Source organism: Ambystoma mexicanum, chromosome 4p, assembly GCF_040938575.1.
Source record: "Ambystoma mexicanum isolate Mex_15411 chromosome 4p, UKY_AmexF1_1, whole genome shotgun sequence".
NCBI classification, from domain to species: domain Eukaryota; kingdom Metazoa; phylum Chordata; class Amphibia; order Caudata; family Ambystomatidae; genus Ambystoma; species Ambystoma mexicanum.
The window spans coordinates 662,886,352-662,906,555 of record NC_090927.1 but is presented as its reverse complement, the minus strand read 5'-3'; the positions used below and the strand labels follow the sequence as shown (position 1 = coordinate 662,906,555).

At 46.7% G+C, this 20,204-nt stretch overlaps 1 protein-coding gene across 2 annotated transcripts in view; it reads left to right on the top strand.

Annotated features, from left to right (window-relative positions):
• Window positions 1-20,204, top strand: part of LMBRD1 (LMBR1 domain containing 1) — a 1,758,308-nt gene that overhangs the window by 799,591 nt on the left and 938,513 nt on the right. For both annotated transcript variants that reach the window (XM_069606201.1, XM_069606202.1), the window contains one exon: window positions 7,294-7,382. In XM_069606201.1, the coding sequence (XP_069462302.1) occupies window positions 7,294-7,382 (89 nt within the window). The remainder of the gene's footprint in view (window positions 1-7,293; window positions 7,383-20,204) is intronic.

The window sequence follows — 20,204 nt, the reverse complement described above, 5'->3', positions numbered from 1 at the left end:
ACTTCCCTACCAGGCTCACCAGCACTTGCCCATTCCTTGCTCTGCCACCCCTCCTCCGCCCCTGCACTTCTCTTCACTGCAATTTCATGTCTTAATGTCACAAGCCCTTGTAGGACCACATTTTCATATTTACTGTTCTTTTTGCTATTGTATTTGCTCTCCTTATGCCCCCCGCCCCCCACTTGTCTTGTGGCGCCTGGAAACATTTTGTTGTATAGGTGCCTAACAAATGCTCAATAAATAAAGCTGTGCTTCCTGATAGTTGAGGTAGCTAGGGTGCCGGCTGACGGCTGAACACCTGCAGGAGGTGCCTACAGGGTCCGAGAGAGCCGCAAGAGATGGAGAAGCACCTGATTCAGAGTCGTGAACACAGAAAGGCTGCTGGAAAAGACCCAGTGCGACCAAGGAAATGGTTGTGTGATGAATCCAATGGAGTCCTCATTGATTTCCCAGCAGTGACCTCCTCACATGTAGCCAGGGGACAGCAGCCGCTACCTGATCCTGGGGGCGGTTTCATGAGGGAGGATCAAATGGGAGGAGACAACTACCAGGGAGACTTTTTGGCTCCATTGGTCAAGAAGCGGCATCCCCCCTTTCCTACGAGGGAGACCCTTTGATACCCGAGTTCATAATGGCCTATTGCCATTCTAGTTAGGCCTCCACCTTTGGCCCAAACTTCCACGACCCAAACATACCATCTTCTGTTTCGAATATGCCTCATTTTAAACATCCAAATAAAAACCATTTGAGAAGTAGAAGCCCAATGAGATTTGTGGACTCCAACTCCCATAATCACTTGGGTAATGAGACGAGGAGGAGGATGAGAGAGTTGTGCAAAGTGACCAGTGCCCAAAGTACAAAGCGCATGCTAGTTGTTTTTCAAAACCTACATTTTGCAGGATATTTAAAGATGGTGACCGCACTCTGAAATCAAGCAGTGCAGGTGAGAACGGTGACTCCAGGCGGAGGTTCGTGAGCGCGAGACACACAGAGAAGCTTACCGGGACAGAAGGAGGGATGCTGCAGATGAGCAGCACAAGCCGTGGAGGCGCAAGGAATTTCACAGAAGCTTCTGGGTGTCAGGCCGCTCGTGGAAGCCGCGTTCATCTGTCCAAAACGACAGAAGAATCCAGCATGTAACAGCAGAGCCACACAGAACGCTGGAGAGACTTCCGCTGACTCCAGGGTGGAAAGCGAACAAAGCTGCTGTTCCACAAAGGCGCGGGCGCATGCAGAGACTGGTAATTCTGCCCAAAGCAGCGGCGGACCCCAAGGCATTCCAACAAGTAAACCAGCCCACATTTGTTAGATATGAGATTGCTAACAATGAAAAGAGCATAAGAATGCATGTGACACAGTACTATTGTAACACCCTATAAGAAGAATGTTTGTATGCAGCCAAGACACAGTGCAAAGAGAAACCCCAAACCAATACAGGTGCATGAGATTCCAGTGTGGGGGAGAAGTTTGAACAGGTGTTGGCAAAGGCGAATATACCAAGTACCTCACTGTATAGGGCATTTTGGTATAACCAAGGAACTTTATTTATTTATTTATTTACATTTATAGAGCGCACTGCAGCCCATAGACATCGAGGCGCTATTACATGAAGGCGTAAGCAGCAAGATTGTGTAAACGTAGGAAACAAAAGGTACTTAGTTACAGAGAGAGGAGCGGAACATAGTTACAAATGACGTTCGTGAGCCTGTAGATATAAAGGCAGGAAGGTTTAGACAAACAGCCTGGTTTTTAAGGCTTTTCGGAAGGCTAGGTGAGAGTCAATCCCCCTGAGGAGCGAAGGTAGGGCGTTCTAATGTGAGGCTGCTAGGGCTGAGAAGCTCGAACCGCCCGCACGTACTCTACAAGTCTTGGGAGTAGAAATCAGGTTGGTGTAGGCAGATCTGGTGGGCCTGGCCGAGGAGGGTCGTGAAATTCTCTGGGCAAGGTAGGGGGGGAGCAAGGTCATGGAGGCATTTATGGGTGAGGGAGAGGATTTTAAAGATGATCCTCTGCCTAATGGGCAGCCAGTGGACCTGCCTCCTAAGGTCAGAAATGTGGTCTTTCCTGGAAAAACCTGTAGCGGCCCTGAGGGCGTTGTTCTGGGCAAGCTGGAGTTTGGCGATGTTTTTTCCGGAGGTCCCACCAAGGAGTGCGTTGCAGTAGTCCAACCTAGATCCTATGATGGCCCTAGCAATAGTGAGGCCATTTTGTGAGGATAGGAAGGGTCTTGCTGCGTAGATGAGTTTGGAGTAGTATGCTGAAGAGGAGGCTATGGCATTGACATGCTTATCCATGGTGAGATTAGAGTCGAGGTAGACTCCAAGAGTCTTGACTGATTGGGATACCGCAATCGGTATGTTGTCGATGGTAAAAGAGGTGTATTGTTTGTCAAGGTTGCCTAAAATGGTTGGTGACCCAATAAGTAAAAGCTCGGTCTTCTCGCTATTGAGACAAAGCCAATTGTCAGCCATCCAGGCTTGGATGGTGGCGTAGATGGAGTTGAGGGTGTTTTTGTCCAGCTCATAGTCACCTGTAAGCGGGATGAGTACTTGGGTGTCATCCGCATAATTCGTGTATGAGATGCCCATAGAATCAAGGAGATTGAAGAGAGGACGTGTGAACAGGTTGTAGAGGGTGGGTGCTATGCAGGAACCCTGGGGCACCCCACATTTGATGTGACTAGGAGATGCACATGCTGAGTCCGAGAAGACTTTCATGGCCCTTTCCTGTAGGAATGAGGTGATCCATGCGCATGCTTTTGGGGAGAAGTTGGCTGCTATAGAGAGATGGTGGCAGAGTGTGTTGTGATCAACGAGGTCGAATGCTGCTGATAGATCAAGGAGGAGCAGGAGTGCTGGTTTGCCTGCGTCACGAATGTCATCCATTTGATTTTTTAGGTCAAGTAGGGCTGTTTCCGTCCCATGACGAGGTCTGAAACCAGACTGTCGAAGACCGAGAAGGCGGTGCTCTTCGATGAATTTTTGGACTCTATGGTAGGCCGCTTTGTCCAAAATTTTCAATAGAAAGGGGACAGTAGTGATGGGTCTGTAGTTCCCTGGTACTGATGGGTCAAGTGAGGGCTTTTTGAGGAGCGGACGGACCCAGGCTTCCTTAAGGTCAGTTGGAACATGGCCAGACTGAAAGGATGCATTTATGAAGGCTGTGAGGAAGGGGGCCAGGGTGGGACCGCAGTCTTTGACTAGCTGTGCAGGGCATACATCGCCTTTACAATTAGATGGTTTGATGGTCTTTAAGAGCGTGATGACCTCAGATTCAGTGATGTCTTTGAAGTCGAAAGGCGGGCAGGAGTGGGCTTTGGACTCTTTGCTGGTGTTAGTGTTCTGGTTGGCGATAAGGAGGGTCATAGCTTTTTGGTGTGCCTGAATTTTAGTTTGCAGGGTATTTAGTTTATTAAACATGGCGGTTTGGATGTCATTTTGAATCAATTAAGCGAAGACCTGGCAGGTGAGTATACCAAGCAGGTCAAATTAGGTAAAGATTCCTAGCAGGAGAGTATACCAGGTGATCTGAAAGGTACTATAACAGAAATCCTGGCAGGCGAGTATACCAGGTGATTGAGATTGAATGAGGATTCCTGGCATTGGAGTACTTGGGCAATCTGCAGAGTTAAAGAAAAATCTTACAGAAAGACTGTTAGTAAACTTGTGATTTCAAAAGGAACTTTGTGAGTCCAGTGAAGAAACAAAGGAACTGTTAATTAAAGTGGGAACTTTTCCATCCTATTTAAGAAACCAGGGGAAGGGGACCACCTCTGGATCCAGGGGTCTCTACCGTGGAGAACATTATTGGAGTAATTATTACATTTTGGTTTTGGAAAACTTTTTGCTAACATCGATAGAGTCATTCCCATGCACCCTTTGTGTTGTTTTAGTGTGAGGGTCATGAGAGGATGTTTTGGACAAAAGGACAGCCTTTCAGTTACAGACTTCCTGACATAGACGATCTTTAGTTTTGATTTTTAGGTAGGCCCATTCCTTTTAGAATAGGGCCAGTTAGGCAGTTTCCCAACCTGGTGTTGCTTTAATAAATGTCTTTACTTGAGAATATGAATACCTTTTGTCTGACTCTCATTTCTGACCCCTCACAGTTAGGACACAGAAGCCTTGTCGGCCAAGGTAATGGAAGCTCTAGACAGTGGTACTGGGGTCTGGGACCCACAGTACGAACTTGGGGAAGACCAAGAAGGAAAGGCCAGATAGACTACGTATATTTTTTGTGTGTATTAAAGTGAATGATTAAGTTAAGAGAACTGGGTTCACACTGTGTAAAGAAACTGCATATGAGAAATCCTGACAAGAGAATATATCAGGTGCCCTATGAGATTCGAACTTGCACCCATGAATTTGAATTGATAATCCTGGCAGGAGAGTATGCCAGGCAAAGCCAAGTGTGTAATGTGAATTGCATGAAAGGGCCTGGCAGGAGAGTATACCAGGCAAACCCAAGTGTAGGGAGTGAACTGCATAGGAAAATCCCAAGACTATGCCCTTAGGATTTTGAACTGCCTTGAATGTGGAAGAGAACCTGGCAGGGGAGTATACCAGTTGTTCTGCAAGTCTGGGACTCGCACCCAAGTGATAGTATTGTAAAGAGTGATTCCCAAGGAAGACACATGCCCTTTGGATTGTGGATTACATTGAAGGTGGAAAGAAACCTGGGGAAGTGAGTTGTTGCACTGGGAGTTGATTGCAACACCAAAGAGGACAGAGCTATCTGTGAGAAACCTGAAGGTGTCTCCCTAGCTAGTTCCCGGAGATCTGTCATCCATGTGGCCAGGACACTGTCATCGCTATTGGATCCAGATCCTAGAGGTTTGACCAGTGAGGGAGGATCACCTGGATGCGTGGTCCTTGGGGAGTGGGAGTGGGACACAGATGGGTGAGACACACTATCCCCCTTCCTTTAACACCTTTTCCCCATCCTTTTCCGCAGAACGTTCCAAACCACTGCCCCCCCCCCTTCCAACACGTACACCTTCGCACAACACAAAGGACAACAGAATAACACCAGAGCTGTTTACCTGACATGGCCCAATTCAGGGGTCAGGCAAAGTTAGGCAATTGATCAGAAACACACAACTGATGGCTCTTTCCCTTCCCCACAGGGATAGAAGGTGGAGCCAGAGAGTACAGTGCAAGCGAGGCGAGTACAGCACACAGCATGACGAGACGGCTACCACACAGCAGTTAAAAATTAGGAAGAAGGCGACAGGAATCGAGAGGGTGGCGAGGAGACAAGTGACCTTACCCTTCCTGTCCCAGACCCGCAGAAACTTCACAGAAGAGGGCTTAAGACTGCGAACAATAGCACAAGTGTCCTGCAGCAGATGTCAACGATACACAAGGAAATCCTATCCCGATAAGCGGGAGCGAATGAAGCTCCCACGCCCGTAGTAACGGCCTTGGCTCCAGAGTAGCCAAAAGCCAAGCGGTTCATCACAGCTGGTGAGTTGAGGGGAGAACCGATACGTACCGGGCTGTGATGAGTGAGAATCCCAAAGTGGAACCCAGGGGGGAACTCATCACCCAACAAATACTGGAAATGAACTTTCATTTGTTAAAGGTACTTTTGTTTTGTTAGCTGACCACGCCAGGTCCTCAAAGGCAAGAAACTTTCAAGGGAAACAAGACTTAGCCATCGACGGTCCGGCATGCTGCCATTGGAACTGTCGCCTCGTGCTGGAGAAGCCAGAGACTGTACTGTGCTCCAAGCTCCCATCCTACCCTGTGGTCAAAACGGGGGGAAGGGAAGACCCAGGCTACCACATCCTGACATATTATTTAAGAACACTTCTTTCTTTTCTTGAGAACTATCCCACACCCCTTTTTATATTAGTTGTGAGGTTTGGCAATAGGTTTCATAGTATAGGCCTTTTTGATTTGACCCAACACCACTAGGACTGCCTTATTTTTCATTTGATGGTCAACACTTGCTCCCATCTTAGATTTAGGTTTAGAATAGGTGTTGTTTCCAACCTGCATACAAAATTAATAGTTCAATAAACAGCCTTGAACTGTGATCACTTGTGTCGGTCTTACTTGTTTTCACCATGACTTCCTCACATATCCTCTTGGTCTACAAAGAACTTGATTATTTTTGAACTTTTGTTTTGGAGGAGCGAAACCTGGTGAAGGAAGTTTTTCCCTGGTACAGTGAATATCAACCAGTTGAGAGTGCTGTTGCATTTATACCTTTTTATTATATTTGAAAATCTTTTGCACCTTCAAGGCCAAAGACAATATCCTTTACTTAGCGTTACTTTGAGAATATGAGAGCTAGGACAGGATTTCACACACAGGACATTTTTGCTTTGGACTTCTTGACTTGGGACATACCCTTAGCTTTGTTTGAGTTGGGAAATATCTTCCAGATTAGGGGTAGTGAGGTGTTTTCCAACCCCTTTAACCTATATAATAAAAGGCCAGATTTATGTTTGTCCGATGCAGTCATGCGCAGTAGAGACTGCCCGCTTCACCTGTTGTAACTGCTAGAGGGAGCTGTTCTTTTATGAAATATATAGTGGTCCTACTGTGTGAATGAAAACCTACTGTAACTTCTGTATCCCACGGATAACGTATGTTTGTCCGAGGAAGTCATGCGCAGTAGAGACTGCCCGCTTCGCCTGTTGTCACCACTACAGGGAGCTGTTGCCTTAGGATATATAGTGGTCCTACTGTGTTAATAAAAACCTAAAAAAATGTTTTTTCCCATTAACATGAATTACAACCATTTATAATAAAATATACCACATCATGGATTAACAATCTGGAAATTGCTTCCCTTACTCTCTTTGGCCCGTGTAAACATGCTTTGACACTAATTATTTACTAAAGGTCTATAACCCTGAGTCCAGTGTGTCTGCATCCCATTCCTGGCTCATCACAGTGGGAATACATCGCCATTATGAGAAATGGATCGAATGGGCATACAATAGTCATTTTGGAAACTAATAATGTGGGCATACATGGTAATTATAGCAACTTGTATTTTGGACATATGACGGCAGTTTAGAAACTAGTAACATTGATATAGTGAGGAAAATTTGAAATGTTGACATTAACATGCTGGTACATTGTGGAAACTATAAATGTGGGCATACCGAGAAATAATGGAATCCAGCAGTGTGGCAATAAAGTGAAGTTATGAAACTGGCAGGGTGTTCATTTGGATTAAAGTCCTAAGCTTGGAAAAAGAAAAGCGTTATTATTTGTTTTGATCTGCAATATTTTTAAGTGTGATTTTTCAAGAAGTGATCTTTTCCCTTTGTTACAGTGCATTTGTACCATTAAAAGTTCCCAACAATATAAATGCAACTGAATGGGAGAAAGTGGAACTCTTGTTTCAGGAACTTGGAAGCAGTCGTAAGTTTTGCCAACTTTTTAACACAACTTTACTTGGTGTGTAAGTTGAATTTGTAACATGCCATGACAGAAATATGCTACTTTCCTTGACCATGTGTCCACATGTTGTGAATGGGACATTTCATTCATCAGATTGGTTCTTGTGTTTTAGGCCAGCCTCGTAGGAGATGGTCTTCTTTGGGACTAGACATTCCCATTTTGGGACTGTGATGAATCTCTAAGTTATGACAGCGTCACAAAACATCTATTAAGGATGACCTTAACGGCTGTGAAAAACAGAAGCTTGATGGGCTATCCCATCACGTATCAAATGTTTCCTATAATGAATTTGTGTTACAGGTATGTTTTCATCATTTTGAGGTTTCAAGCATGCAGCCCTACAGACCAGCAGTGTGTACCAGTCACTTGCACACCATAAAATAGGCAAATGTCCACAAACCCAAAATATAGCAAGTGAAAATACTTCATTATTCGGTAAATATGCTTCTTTTAATTAGCATGCATTACTAGGCACAAAGTAGTATGGATTATAAAAAGATGTCTGCTTTAGAGTAAAAATATATTTTTAATTGTCTAAATAAACACAACCTTGGAAAAAACGTTTTCAGTCCGTAAAAAATAAATCTTGACCCCTGCATGCTGGTAAGCAGAAGGCTAGATAAAACTTGAAGTGTTTTCTGCAGTGTGCCTCTTCAACAGTGATGTAACAAAAGCCCTGTACATCCCTGACCCCTCTAAAATGTTTGTTGAAGATTCATTAGTGCATATTATTTATAAATGTCTTTTTTCTTCTATTAGTAACTTGTGGGAATTGTTAACTTATGCCTAGCCATGTATGGTCCCATACATATACATTTTTGATTGTACACCAACTAGTGAGGACGAAGAACCAATAATCCCTTTATTCCTCGTGTGGAGTCCAAAACAAGTGTTACCCTATTGTCTGTCTTCCCCCCTGCTCTTAGAAGCGCACAGAAAATATTTCACAGCCCCAGCACACACCATGCAGAAATTATAAACACTAAAGAACAATTATGCACACACTCCGCCAAACTGCAAAAAATTGTTCTTTATGGCCCTTTATTCACCAAAAAGCATACATAAATGAATAAATGCAATGAAAATAATGAATGAATTATTACTACGCATATAAAAAATGTAAAGAGTTTAAAAAATGTACACCGTTGAAGTCACAGCCAAAGAAGAAGTCCTCTCGCCAGAACTGCACTGAAAAGACCCAAAACAGAGAGGTTCCCACATCAACAGGATAATGGAAGCAGTGCGCCCATTCTTCCACAGAGGCTTTTTGCCCACCTACTATTGTGCCCCTAATTTTAAGCCTCTCACAAATGCGTGATGGCATTTTCCAGAACTTTCTGGCTTTCAAAGTCTGCCTGATGCCAGTTCCCATGGGCCCATGACCGGAGTGATCGATGACATCCTCAAGAGACAAACTTTTCCCTTTCTCATGGAAGCGCAAACAAACGGCATAACTTTCCTTTGGCTCTGCAACATTATTAGTCACCAGCTAGCAACTTTATTCAAAACAGTCTTTGAAGCAATGCAAAAGCGAGAAAACCATGCCTGTTAGTGGAATACTACGCACAATGTTCAGAGTTCAAATTAAAATGCAGATTTGCACTAAGGCCTGAAGAACAATGTCCACTCTGGCCCTGAGAGCACCCGGAATGCACTACACACAGACGCCAGGTTTTTAGTTAAAAAGCATTACAATCCCCCCATGGACATTTGACTTCCATAACTCGGTGGCACTGAAGCTGACTTCTCAAACCGTTACTATACTAAAAATACATTAAATGCAACAGCAACAACAAATTAAAATCATATAAATTATACAAATACAAGCAAAAGCATAATGCAAAATTCCTCCAACATCTGGGATCCAAGAAAACTGTCAATCCCAGTAATTCCCAGTGTGGTATAGTGTAACTTTTTTAGTCAAGTCCTTCAAACTTTGTGTGTGGTTTCCCATAGACTGGCAATGGTCACTCAAGTTAAAACAACACATCCCTTCAAATGTGTAACACCCCAAATTATGTTTCAATAACAAACAATCAATTGCAGTTCTATTCTGGAAGGCTGCTTTTCCCCTAGCTTTGCTATCTAGAAGCAGTTCCTGTAAGCAGCTAATCCCCAAACTCCCACCAATGAACATGCAAGAGCTAGGGTTTCTGATTCTGACAACAAATGCACATTTGAATCACAATCTGGGGATAGCCCTATAGATTCAAAAGTTGATCTTTTTGTTTGCTGTAATGCTGGCTGCAAAGTAAACATCATTAAAGCAAGTCGTGTTAAAGTACATGATCCTCCGGAAATGTTAGCTGGAATGTAATTATAGGTAATGTTACCACACGAAGAAAGCCATATTATCAAAAGTTCTGCATGGTTTAAATGACTAGCAGATACAACTGTATGATTACAAATCATAATCTTATTAACCTCGGTGCATGCGCTTAGAGTGCGTGAACACAACTGCGCCTCAAACACAGTTCAGTTTTTTTTTTTGGTAATGTTCAGTTGCTGACATTTGCTAACCTCTTCTGGTTCACGGGTCATTGTATAGCAGACATCACCTTGGGTGATATTGTAAGTCCCTATCTGGGTAAAATTCCTCCACTCTTGTTTTATTTCTTGGCAGAACTTGCAGTATTCGTAAATGGAAACCTATTGTTGCACATCAGAATCCTCCATTAAAGACTCCTTGTGTAGAATTCCAAAAATGTGTCTCAAAGTTGAAGCAGGTGTTCGCACTGTTACCAGACATGTAGTTGGCAGTCTCTTACAGCCGGCGTCCTTGTTTCTTGAGCTTGTACTTAGTGTGTCCTCAATTCTGTTGTTCGTGCCTGTTGTGGCTGGTGTCGGCATCGAGCGACCCCCGAACATCATTCCTCAATATTGTCAGACTCACATTGGTTGGCTGGGCAAATACGACATCTCGTGTTTAATGCAGTGTGTCGTTTGACCCTTCTGAAAGTAGTCCATTTAGTATCACAATTACACCAGCTTGGCACCGACTCTACAAAGCAAATGCAGAAAAACAACATATCAGTGACAATCACTCTCTTAAGTAACATTTATCTGCAGATACATAGTCCCATTTATTTTCCCCCAGCACCATTACTAAAACGACTTGGTCCCTGCCAGATGCTATGACATCTGCATGCACGGGTGGGCCACTTGGTTTCTCGAACCACACCGTTGCACCCAGTACCATGCAGTCTGATGAGCCAAAACCATGTTCCCCACGAGTAGTTAACTCTGTAGGGTGCTCCCCCTTTCTGATCATGGACAATTTTACAGGTATGACAATCAGCTGGGCTATCGTGTCTCCTGCATGGGATAGACAGTATTTTTTATAATTGGTTATTTATAACGCGCTTAATACTCAGAGGTTTCTAAGCGCAGACCCAGGGATTGAACCTGGGTTGCTCCGCGTCGTCTTGCTTCCAAAGCCGAATGCATTGCCCCTAAGCTATACTCCCGGCTATTTCGTCGCCACTGTTCATTAAAATGACTTTGATTTCTCCTTGCTAATCAGTATCTATCACTCCTATCAGTACTTGGATGCCCCTCAATGCTAATACAGATATAGGGGTAATCAAACACATGTATTCTGGTGGAATCTGTACTCCAATCCCAGCTTCAATAACTATTATACCTCTGGGTTTTAATCTGATTTCTTGGTGAACATGCAAGTCTACCCCTGCAGATTCTAGAGTTGCGCGGTATGGAGCTAAAGCACCTAGTGTAACCTCCCAATAAATCAATGTCTCTTCAACTGAATTAGGTTGCATCTGTAATACGTGTGTCAACAGGTGTGTTAAAGGTGTCTCATTCTCACCCCAATGGTCCATTATTCAAAATGTGCACAGCATCAAACACACGTTCACGCCAGCCTACCAAACTCCCATTGCCTGATTTGTGCAATTGTTCTGTCAAAAGAGCATTCATGCATTCAGTCGAAGCCGCCACTTGTGGGTGATGTGGTACATGGTAAAGCCACTTAATATTCTTTTCCTGACAATACTCCTGAATCAACTTGCCTTTGAAATGCATGCCATTGTCAAAGGGCACACCATAATGCAATATGATTTGATATTACCACTTAATAGTGTTCAATTGTGTGGCCCTCTTGCATGGCAGCACCATCAAATTATCCCGAAAAGGTATCCTCAATGGGTACATGCATATTGACAACTTTTACTGATTTGAATAGTACCAATATAATCGATCTGCCAGATTTGACCTGGCAATTTACCTCTTTGTAAAGTGCCCTGGACATGAGGGGTGGGCCTGTGCTGCTGATGTTGGCACACAGGACACTGCAAAAAACTCTTTTCATTACTTCTAAAGGGATACTGATCTCTCAAGCTTGTGCCCACCTGCAAATAGCTTTCCCTCTCATGTGTCCACATTTCTGGTGAGCCCACTTGGCCGAACCCTCAAAATCGTCCTTCTGAGCCTCTGCGTCCAGAGTAGAATTGATGTGTTCGACTGCAACAGAATTGAACCAACGTTTTAATGAGTTAGTAGTACAATGTGCATCCACATGATACACTTTTGCCTCACTTTGTGATAGCATTTCCCAGATACCTTGCCACAGTTCCTTTCCCCACAATTCTTGGAATGAATTTTCCACCCATTCTTTTGCCATGTTGGGTGTCACACAGCTAACCCATTGGCCACTGACCATGAGTCTTTGTTCAAGTGACATTGACCAGGTCTTGTTTCAAAGCTTGATATACTGCATAGAGTTCTACAAATTGACTGCTCTTCCCTTTACCAGACGTTATTAGGATCTTTTTTGTCTTGGGACTGTATGACCACGCTTTACAATAGTGCTCAGTTCCTATGTAGCAAGCATAGCCATCGGTGAACCGGCATGTTCTGTCTGCTCCACTGTCAGATCCCCATAAGGTATTCCCCATTTCACTGCAGACTCATGTATTTCGAATGGATTGTGTCTTCTGTCTCGAGGATGATCTCATTGAAGGTATATATATAGCACACATAGCGCCCATTGGCTTCAGTTCTGTTTTTCCGAGTAAGCTTTTGTTTCGTGAAACTATGGCGCGCTTCAGAAATTTCTTTGAGAAATATCAGAAAATGTCTGTCTTCGGCCCCGATAACCCTGAAGACCGGGTTTAAAAAGTGCCAAGACTGCGATACCAAGATGTCACTGACCGATCCGCATCAAGTATGCTTGTGGTGTCTCGGTGTGGAGCACAAGACCTTGGCCTGTTCAAAGTGTCAATCGATGACCGGAAAAGCTCTGAAGGAGGGTAAAGGGAAATTGGCGGTTGGTAGACTCCCTAAAAAATCCCCTTCGACCACCCCGGCGAGAAAACTTTCTTCCGATGAAGTGAGAGGCTCTCTACTTGAGGGAAAAAAGAAAAAAAGGTCACGGTCACGTAGTGGCTCCCACCACTCCTTGTCGAGGAAATTGAAGAAAAGGCATCAAAAAATCACCTACTTGGACGTCCTCTTCTGACTCCTTTCCAGAGAGGAGTATATCTTGTCCCATTAAGGCCTCTACTCTGGCTGAATGGGAGTCATTCAGGCAGGGAATGCCTAAAATGTCAGAGAGCCAGAAACCCGCAAAGCAAGTAGGCCATGCTCCTATCGTACCTTCTGAAGCTGGCAAGGAAAGGGCTCGAGCCAAATTCTGCGTGCCCTCGAGCCCGGGATGAAGGCCAGATTCCCATTGCGGCCTCGTCCCGATAAGTCATCGAGGAATCCTTCGAGCCATAAGTCAAAGGACAAGTCGGTGTCGAGGTCGTCTATACCATGGGTGCACAACATACGGCCCGCGGGCCAGTTGCGGCCAGCCATGCCCTTTTGACCGGCCCGCGAGGCAAAAAGACTTTCCTAATGGAGGGCGGCCCGCGGCCGCCCTCCATTAGGAAAGTCTTTGTTGTCTTCCGGGCCGGTGAAAACACTGGCCCTCATTGGCTCAGCACACACACGCATCACGTCGCTCCTACGAGCCACGTAATGCGTGTGTGCTGCACCAATGGAGGGCCAGCACTACGGCTGGCGTGGCCCATAAGGCTTGATGCCGGAAGGCATTTCAGCCTTGGACCATGCCAGCCGTAGTGCGATTCCAGCGACTTCCAGCTTACCTGCCTGCCTTCCAGCACGTCTCCGGTAAGTGGTCTGTTTGTGTTTGTGTGTCAGGTTTGTTTTGCTTTATGTTTGTGTGTATGAATGTTTGTGTTTGAATGTATTTTGCGTATATGTTGAGATGCGGGGGTGGGGGGGTGTGTCGGATGTGTATGAATGTTTGTGTTTGAATGTATTTTGAGTGTATGTTGAGATGCGGGGGTGGGGGGGTGTGTCGGATGTGTATGAATGTTTGTATTTGAATGTATTTTGTGTGTATGTTGAGATGCGGGGGTGGGGGGTGTGTCGGATGTGTATGAATGTTTGTGTTTGAATGTATTTTGAGTGTATGTTGAGGTGGGGGGGTGTGTCGGATGTGTATGAATGTTTGTGTTTGAATGTATTTTGAGTGTATGTTGAGATGCGGGGGTGGGGGGGTGTGTCGGATGTGTATGAATGTTTGTGTTTGAATGTATTTTGTGTGTATGTTGAGATGTGGGGGGTGTGAATGTTTGTATTTGAATGTATTTTGTGTGTATGTTGAGATGCGGGGGTCGGGGGGTGTCGGATGTGTATGAATCTTTTGATTTGAATGTTTTTTGTGTGCTGAGTTGGGGGGTGGGGGTTCGGGTCTGTATGGGTGCTTGTTTGAGAGTTTGCTGATTTGGGGGGGTGGGGGGTTCGGGTCTGTATGGGTGCATGTTTGTGTGTGTGTGCTGAGTTGGGGTGGGTGGTGGGTTCGGGTCTGTATGGGTGCATGCTTGAGTGTGTGTGTGCTGAGTTGGGGGTGGGGGTTTGGAGTTGGGGGGTGGGGGGTTCGGGTCTGTATGGGTGCATGTTTGTGTGTGTGCTGATTTGGGGGGTGGGGGGTTCAGGTCTGTATGGGTGCATGCTTGAGTGTGTTTGGGGCATAGTGTTTGGTTGGGGGTGAGGGGGCCATGGGGCATAGTGTTTGGTTGGGTGTTAGGGGGATGAGGGGGCCATGGGGCATAGTGTTTGGTTGGGGGTGAGGGGGCCATGGGGCATAGTGTTTGGTTGGCGGTGAGGGACAGGGGGCATAGTGTTTGGTTGGGGGTGAGGGACAGGGGGCATAGTGTTTGGTTGGGGTGGGAGCCATGGGGCATAGTGTTTGGTTGGGGGTGAGGGGGCCATGAGGCGTAGTGTTTGCTTGGGGTTGGGAGCCATGGGGCCTAGTGTTTGGTTGGCGGTGAGGGACAGGGGGCATAGTGTTTGCTTGGGGGGTGAGGGACAGGGGGCATAGTGTTTGGTTGGGGGTGGGGTCCATGGGGCATAGTGTTTGGTTGGGGTGGGAGCCATGGGGCATAGTGTTTGGTTGGGGGTGAGGGGCCCATGGGGCATAGTGTTTGGTTGGGGGTGAGTGGGCCATGGGGCATAGTGTTTGGTTGGGGGTGAGGGGGCCACGGGGCATAGTGTTTGTTTGGGGTTGGGAGCCATGGGGCATAGTGTTTGGGGGTGAGGGGGCCATGGGGCATAGTGGTTGGTTGGCGGTGAGGGACAGGGGGCATAGTGTTTGGTTGGGGGTGAGGGGGCCATGGGGCATAGTGTTTGGTTGGGGGTGAGGGGGCCACGGGGCATAGTGTTTGTTTGGGGTTGGGAGCCATGGGGCATAGTGTTTGGGTGGGGTGGGAGCCATGGGGCATAGTGTTTGGTTGGGGGTGAGGGGGCCATGAGGCATAGTGTTTGTTTGGGGTTGGGAGCCATGGGGCATAGTGTTTGGTTGGCGGTGAGGGACAGGGGGCATAGTGTTTGGTTGGGGGTGGGGGCCATGGGGCATAGTGTTTGGTTGGCGGTGAGAGACAGGGGGGCATAGTGTTTGCTTGGGGGGTGAGGGACAGGGGGCATAGTGTTTGGTTGGAGGTGGGAGCCATGGGGCATAGTGTTTGGTTGGGGGTTAGGGGGGTGGGGGGACCATGGGGCATAGTGTTTGGTTGGGGGTGAGGGGGCCATGGGGCATAGTGTTTGGTTGGCGGTGAGGGACAGGGGGCATAGTGTTTGGTTGGGGGTGAGGGGGCCATGGGGCATAGTGTTTGGTTGGGGGTGAGGGGGCCATGGGGCATAGTGTTTGGTTGGGGGTGAGGGACAGGGGGCATAGTGTTTGCTTGGGGGGTGAGGGACAGGGGGCATAGTGTTTGGTTGGGGGTGGGGGCCATGGGGCATAGTGTTTGGTTGGGGTGGGAGCCATGGGGCATAGTGTTTGGTTGGGGGTGAGGGGCCCATGGGGCATAGTGTTTGGTTGGGGGTGAAGGGACCATGGGGCATAGTGTTTGGTTGGGGATGGGAGCCATGGGGCATAGTGTTTGGTTGGGGGTGAGGGGACCATGGGGCATAGTGTTTGGTTGGGGATGGGAGCCATGGGGCATAGTGTTGCACTCCAAGAGTGAACTCGATAATAAAGCTAAAACAGGCACAGTTAGGAGATGTACATCCTTTGCTTTTTTGAGGAAACCTGACTCAACGAAGGCCATACTCCTCTTGGGTAACCCGAACAGCAAACTATAGCAGTCCAAAATAAGGGAATGTCCAATCAAGGGTCAATAAAATATATATAATTTAATTAAACAGACGATATACAATAACTAAATCGAAATAAATGATAGCAATGGAAAATGTGTAGTACAAAATGTAAGTTTGAAATGCAATAAAAATCGTTACCCCTCAAAAACATATCTTTTTCCATGTGTTTAATACAAATTGGGGGTTGAAAAAGCCTCCTGACATGGCCCGCCTACCGCCCTGCCCACTTTTACTTTTCGGCCCACTATAGCCCTCATGTAAGGTACTTTCGGCCCACTGTCAAAATCAGTTGTGCACCCCTGGTCTATACCATCAACGCCATCGACGCCACTGAAGCCACTGGTGCCATCGACGTCGAAAACATCTTCATCAAAGACATTGATGACTCCATGGGCATCTGGCTCGAAACCTTCAAAGCCATTGACGCCTTTACATGAAATACAGAAAACCTTTTCTCCTTTACCAAGGAAGGATTTCTTTAAGTCTCTCACTTCTATTTGAGCACAATGAGCAATCTGATGATGATGATGATGATGATGATGATGATGCACCCTTTTGTTTGCAGTATGGCACACCCAATGTCCCTGATAGTTTCATATCAGAAGAATCCAGGTTGAGAGACTTGCATGAAAATGTACAGACAGCCAGTGGAGTGGACACTTCACCAGAATTGGAATTTGGAAAGCCTGAGTCAGATGAGCACAACGATGCCCCTTAAAGGCAATTAATCACCGAGGTAGTGGATTATCTGGGATGGAGCAGACTTGCCCTCCTGTTTGAACAGGGTGACCTCATAGATATCCTGGACAAGGGTCCTCAAGGGGATCCCATCCTATCCTTTAATGTCGCTCTTCAGAAGAGAGTAAGTGCTAATTGGGAAGCACCGGAATCAAGTACGGCAGTACACGAGGACCTGACAAATCCATACAGATCGTCAAGCAGTGATCCCAGCTACTTGTCAAAAAACACTACCCCAGAAAGTCTGGTGGTGTAGACAGCAACCGCTACCTCCAAGCAGGCTCCTTATCCGACCATCCCACCGGATTGGGATGATAAACTGGTAGATACCTGGTCAAGGAAAGTCTTTTCACCTGGGAGCATGGCTCTCAAATCAGCCAACTCCACATGTGCCCTTGCAAAATTCACTTAATCTTTGGGACTGTATTTCCATGGCTGCTGAGCATATTTCGAAGGGGGAGACGGTTTCTTGGCCATTGTAAAAGATGGCAAAGAGGCCATGTGGGAGTGTCTTCAGTCGGGTTTGGATTCATCTGACAGCGTCAACAGAGCCATGGCGGCAAGCACCGTAGTACACAGGTTTGTGTGGTTAAGGAAGTCTGGTTTTGCACCAGATGTGCAATCTAGACTCCTTAACATGCCCTTTGACAGGTCTCATCTTTTTAGCAGCAAGCCTGACGAAGGCCTTGAGAAGCTGCAGACCTCAAAGGGGGCAGCCAAGTCTCTAGGTGCTGCTATTAGGCAGTCTCAGCTTTTTCACTCCAGTGGAACATCTTGTAGGGGTAGATCCTTTCACTACTACTACTCCTCATTTGAAAGAGCGAGAAGAATGGCTGGTCAAAGAGACCAAAGTAGATACCCTCATTGTGGATGAGGGGAGGTGCAAAGCCTGCCCAAGCAGTGACATCTTTACCAACAGCCACTTGTAAGTTGGTCTCACTTTCTCCGATCCTTCAGATTCAGACCCTCCAGATCCAGGATGAGATGGTGGCATTGGACCTTCAGGATGCTTATTTTCATGTGCCAAGCCATCTCAAGCACAGAAAGTACCTGAGGTTCTTGTTATCAGTTTTGAGTTCTGCCATTCGGCTGACCTCTGCCCTGAGGGTATTCACCAAACTGATGGTGGTGGTGGGAGCGAGTCTCAGGAGAGGGGATGGGGAATCTACCCTTGCCCCTACCTGGATGATAGGCTGATCAGGGAACGTTCTCCTGTTCAAGTCCTGGATCATCTCAGCATGACCTGCCACTCTCACCACAGTCTGGGCTTCTCCCTTAATTACAAGAAGTCACACATGATACCATCTTAAAAAGCTCCAGTTCATTGGGACTGTACTGGATACATCCTTGGGAAAGACCTCGCCACCCGAGGTGAGGGCTCAAGACATTCTGCAGATGGTCACCAAATTTCAGAGTGCCCAGCGTCTCCCGGCCTTTTACTTTTTGAGGTTGCTCGGCCTCATGGCATCCTGCATTTTTCTGGTGCCAGAGGCTCGCCTGAGAATGAGATCCCTTCAATGGGTTCCCAGAACACAATGGTCTCAGTTCTCAGGAAAGATGTCGGACCTACTTCAGTTTTCCAAGCAGGGTCAAACATGATCTCCTATTGTGGGCCTGCAAGGACAATATTATGAATGGTGAACCTTTTTGGCAATCATGGCCTGAGATAACGGTAGTGACGGACGCCTCACTCACAGGGTGGGTTGCCCACACCAACAATCTGACAATCGGCGGTCGTTGGTCTCCATCGGAGTCCAAACTATGCATCAATCCTTTGGAGCTCAGAGCAATCACTTGCGCTGAAGGCTTTTCTGCCCTCTTTATGGGGAAAATATGTCCTGATAATGAAGGTCAACACAGTGGCCTTGTACTTAAACAAGAGAGGAGGTGTAGGGCCACTACCACTGTGCAGAGAGGCAATGCAGCTCTGGTACTGGAAAATTCAAGAAGGAATCTCCCTATCAGCAGTTCACCTAGCCGGGGAGGAGAACACGGCGGCAGACGCTCTGAGCAGGCAGAGCACAGTCTCCTGCTGAGTGGGAACTACTTCAGGAAATCCTTCACAAGATCTTCATCGTTTGGGGAACCCCTCAAGTAGTGTATCTGTTAACGACCGGTGTCAACCAGAAGTGCAAAATATACTGCTCTAGGGAATTTCCCCCAAGAGGAGCTCTAGGAGATGCCTTCGCAGTGGACTGGGAATTTCCATTCCTGTACGTGTTTCCTCCAGTCCCCGTCATTCCTCGCGTGATCAGGAGGGTGAGAAAGTTCAGGAAATCCATGATCCTAATTGCTCCGGATTTGGCCATGAAGATGTGGTACCCGGACATTCTGGAAATGTCCATCTGTCCACCAATATGTCTTCCACAAAGAGAGGACCTTCTGTCGCGAGAGGAGGGTTGGTGTCAAGAACGTGGTCTTGTGCGGAGGTAGCACGTACACCTGCCTCCCCGTTGGGTCTTGGTGCCTAGAGTATTTGCAACACAGGCCCCTGCGACCCACCGGGGAAAGAGGGTTAGGGTCCGCTGGTTTGGATAGGTAGGGGGAGTTAGGGAAACCGGGTAGTGGGATCGGAAGAGGTTATGGATGGGAAAGGGGATGTTAGGGAGGGTTTTGCTATGATACCCCTCCTGGGGTTTCTGAGACCACTGGTATTTCGCCCACATTCTTTCACACACTATCACTCTTTAGACATCAAACCCTGCCTTGGCTGGCCTCTCCGGCCCTATTGGTTTTATTGACCCAGATATGTGCTCTGGATTCCCTGGTGCGCCACTAACACTTTTACCTGGCATGTTGATGGCGCTGATTGTTCCTGCCACAATGAGCACAACAAATGTCTTATTTACTGTGCTTTACAAATACTTACTGAACCTACAAGTACCCTGTGCATTAAGAAGTTACCCAGTGGCTTGCAAACATCATGCGTTACCTCTTGTTGAAAGTCACAACCATAAATTAACATTAGCAACTGAAACAAGATGAATGCACTTAGCTTCGTGTCGTACGACGGTGGACTCTGCCTTGAACCGACCAATGTTCTAGCCGGGCCGTATGAATGGCGGAATGCCGCTACAAGGAAAGGTTAATGAACTTATGTCAGAGGATCGCATTACAGTAGTACTTAGCTTCACATAGTTTCACAAGCTCTATTCCAGCTGTCTACGACATGCGACGTAGAGGGTTAAAGGGTTACTGGTGCCGGTGCCCCGACTCTAGTGCTGCAGGGTTCGGAGTCTACCTTCAGTGTGATCCTCAATGCTCCGTTTTACTGCCTTAGCCCGAACATTGCCTGCGTTGACTTTCGTTATTTCACCCCGCATGCAAAGTTTCCCAGCACTACTAGCATGCGCGATCAGTAAGATCACAAATGCACTTATCTGTTGTCTTAAGCGGGGCCTGCAGTGTTCGCAGGCGCAGGCT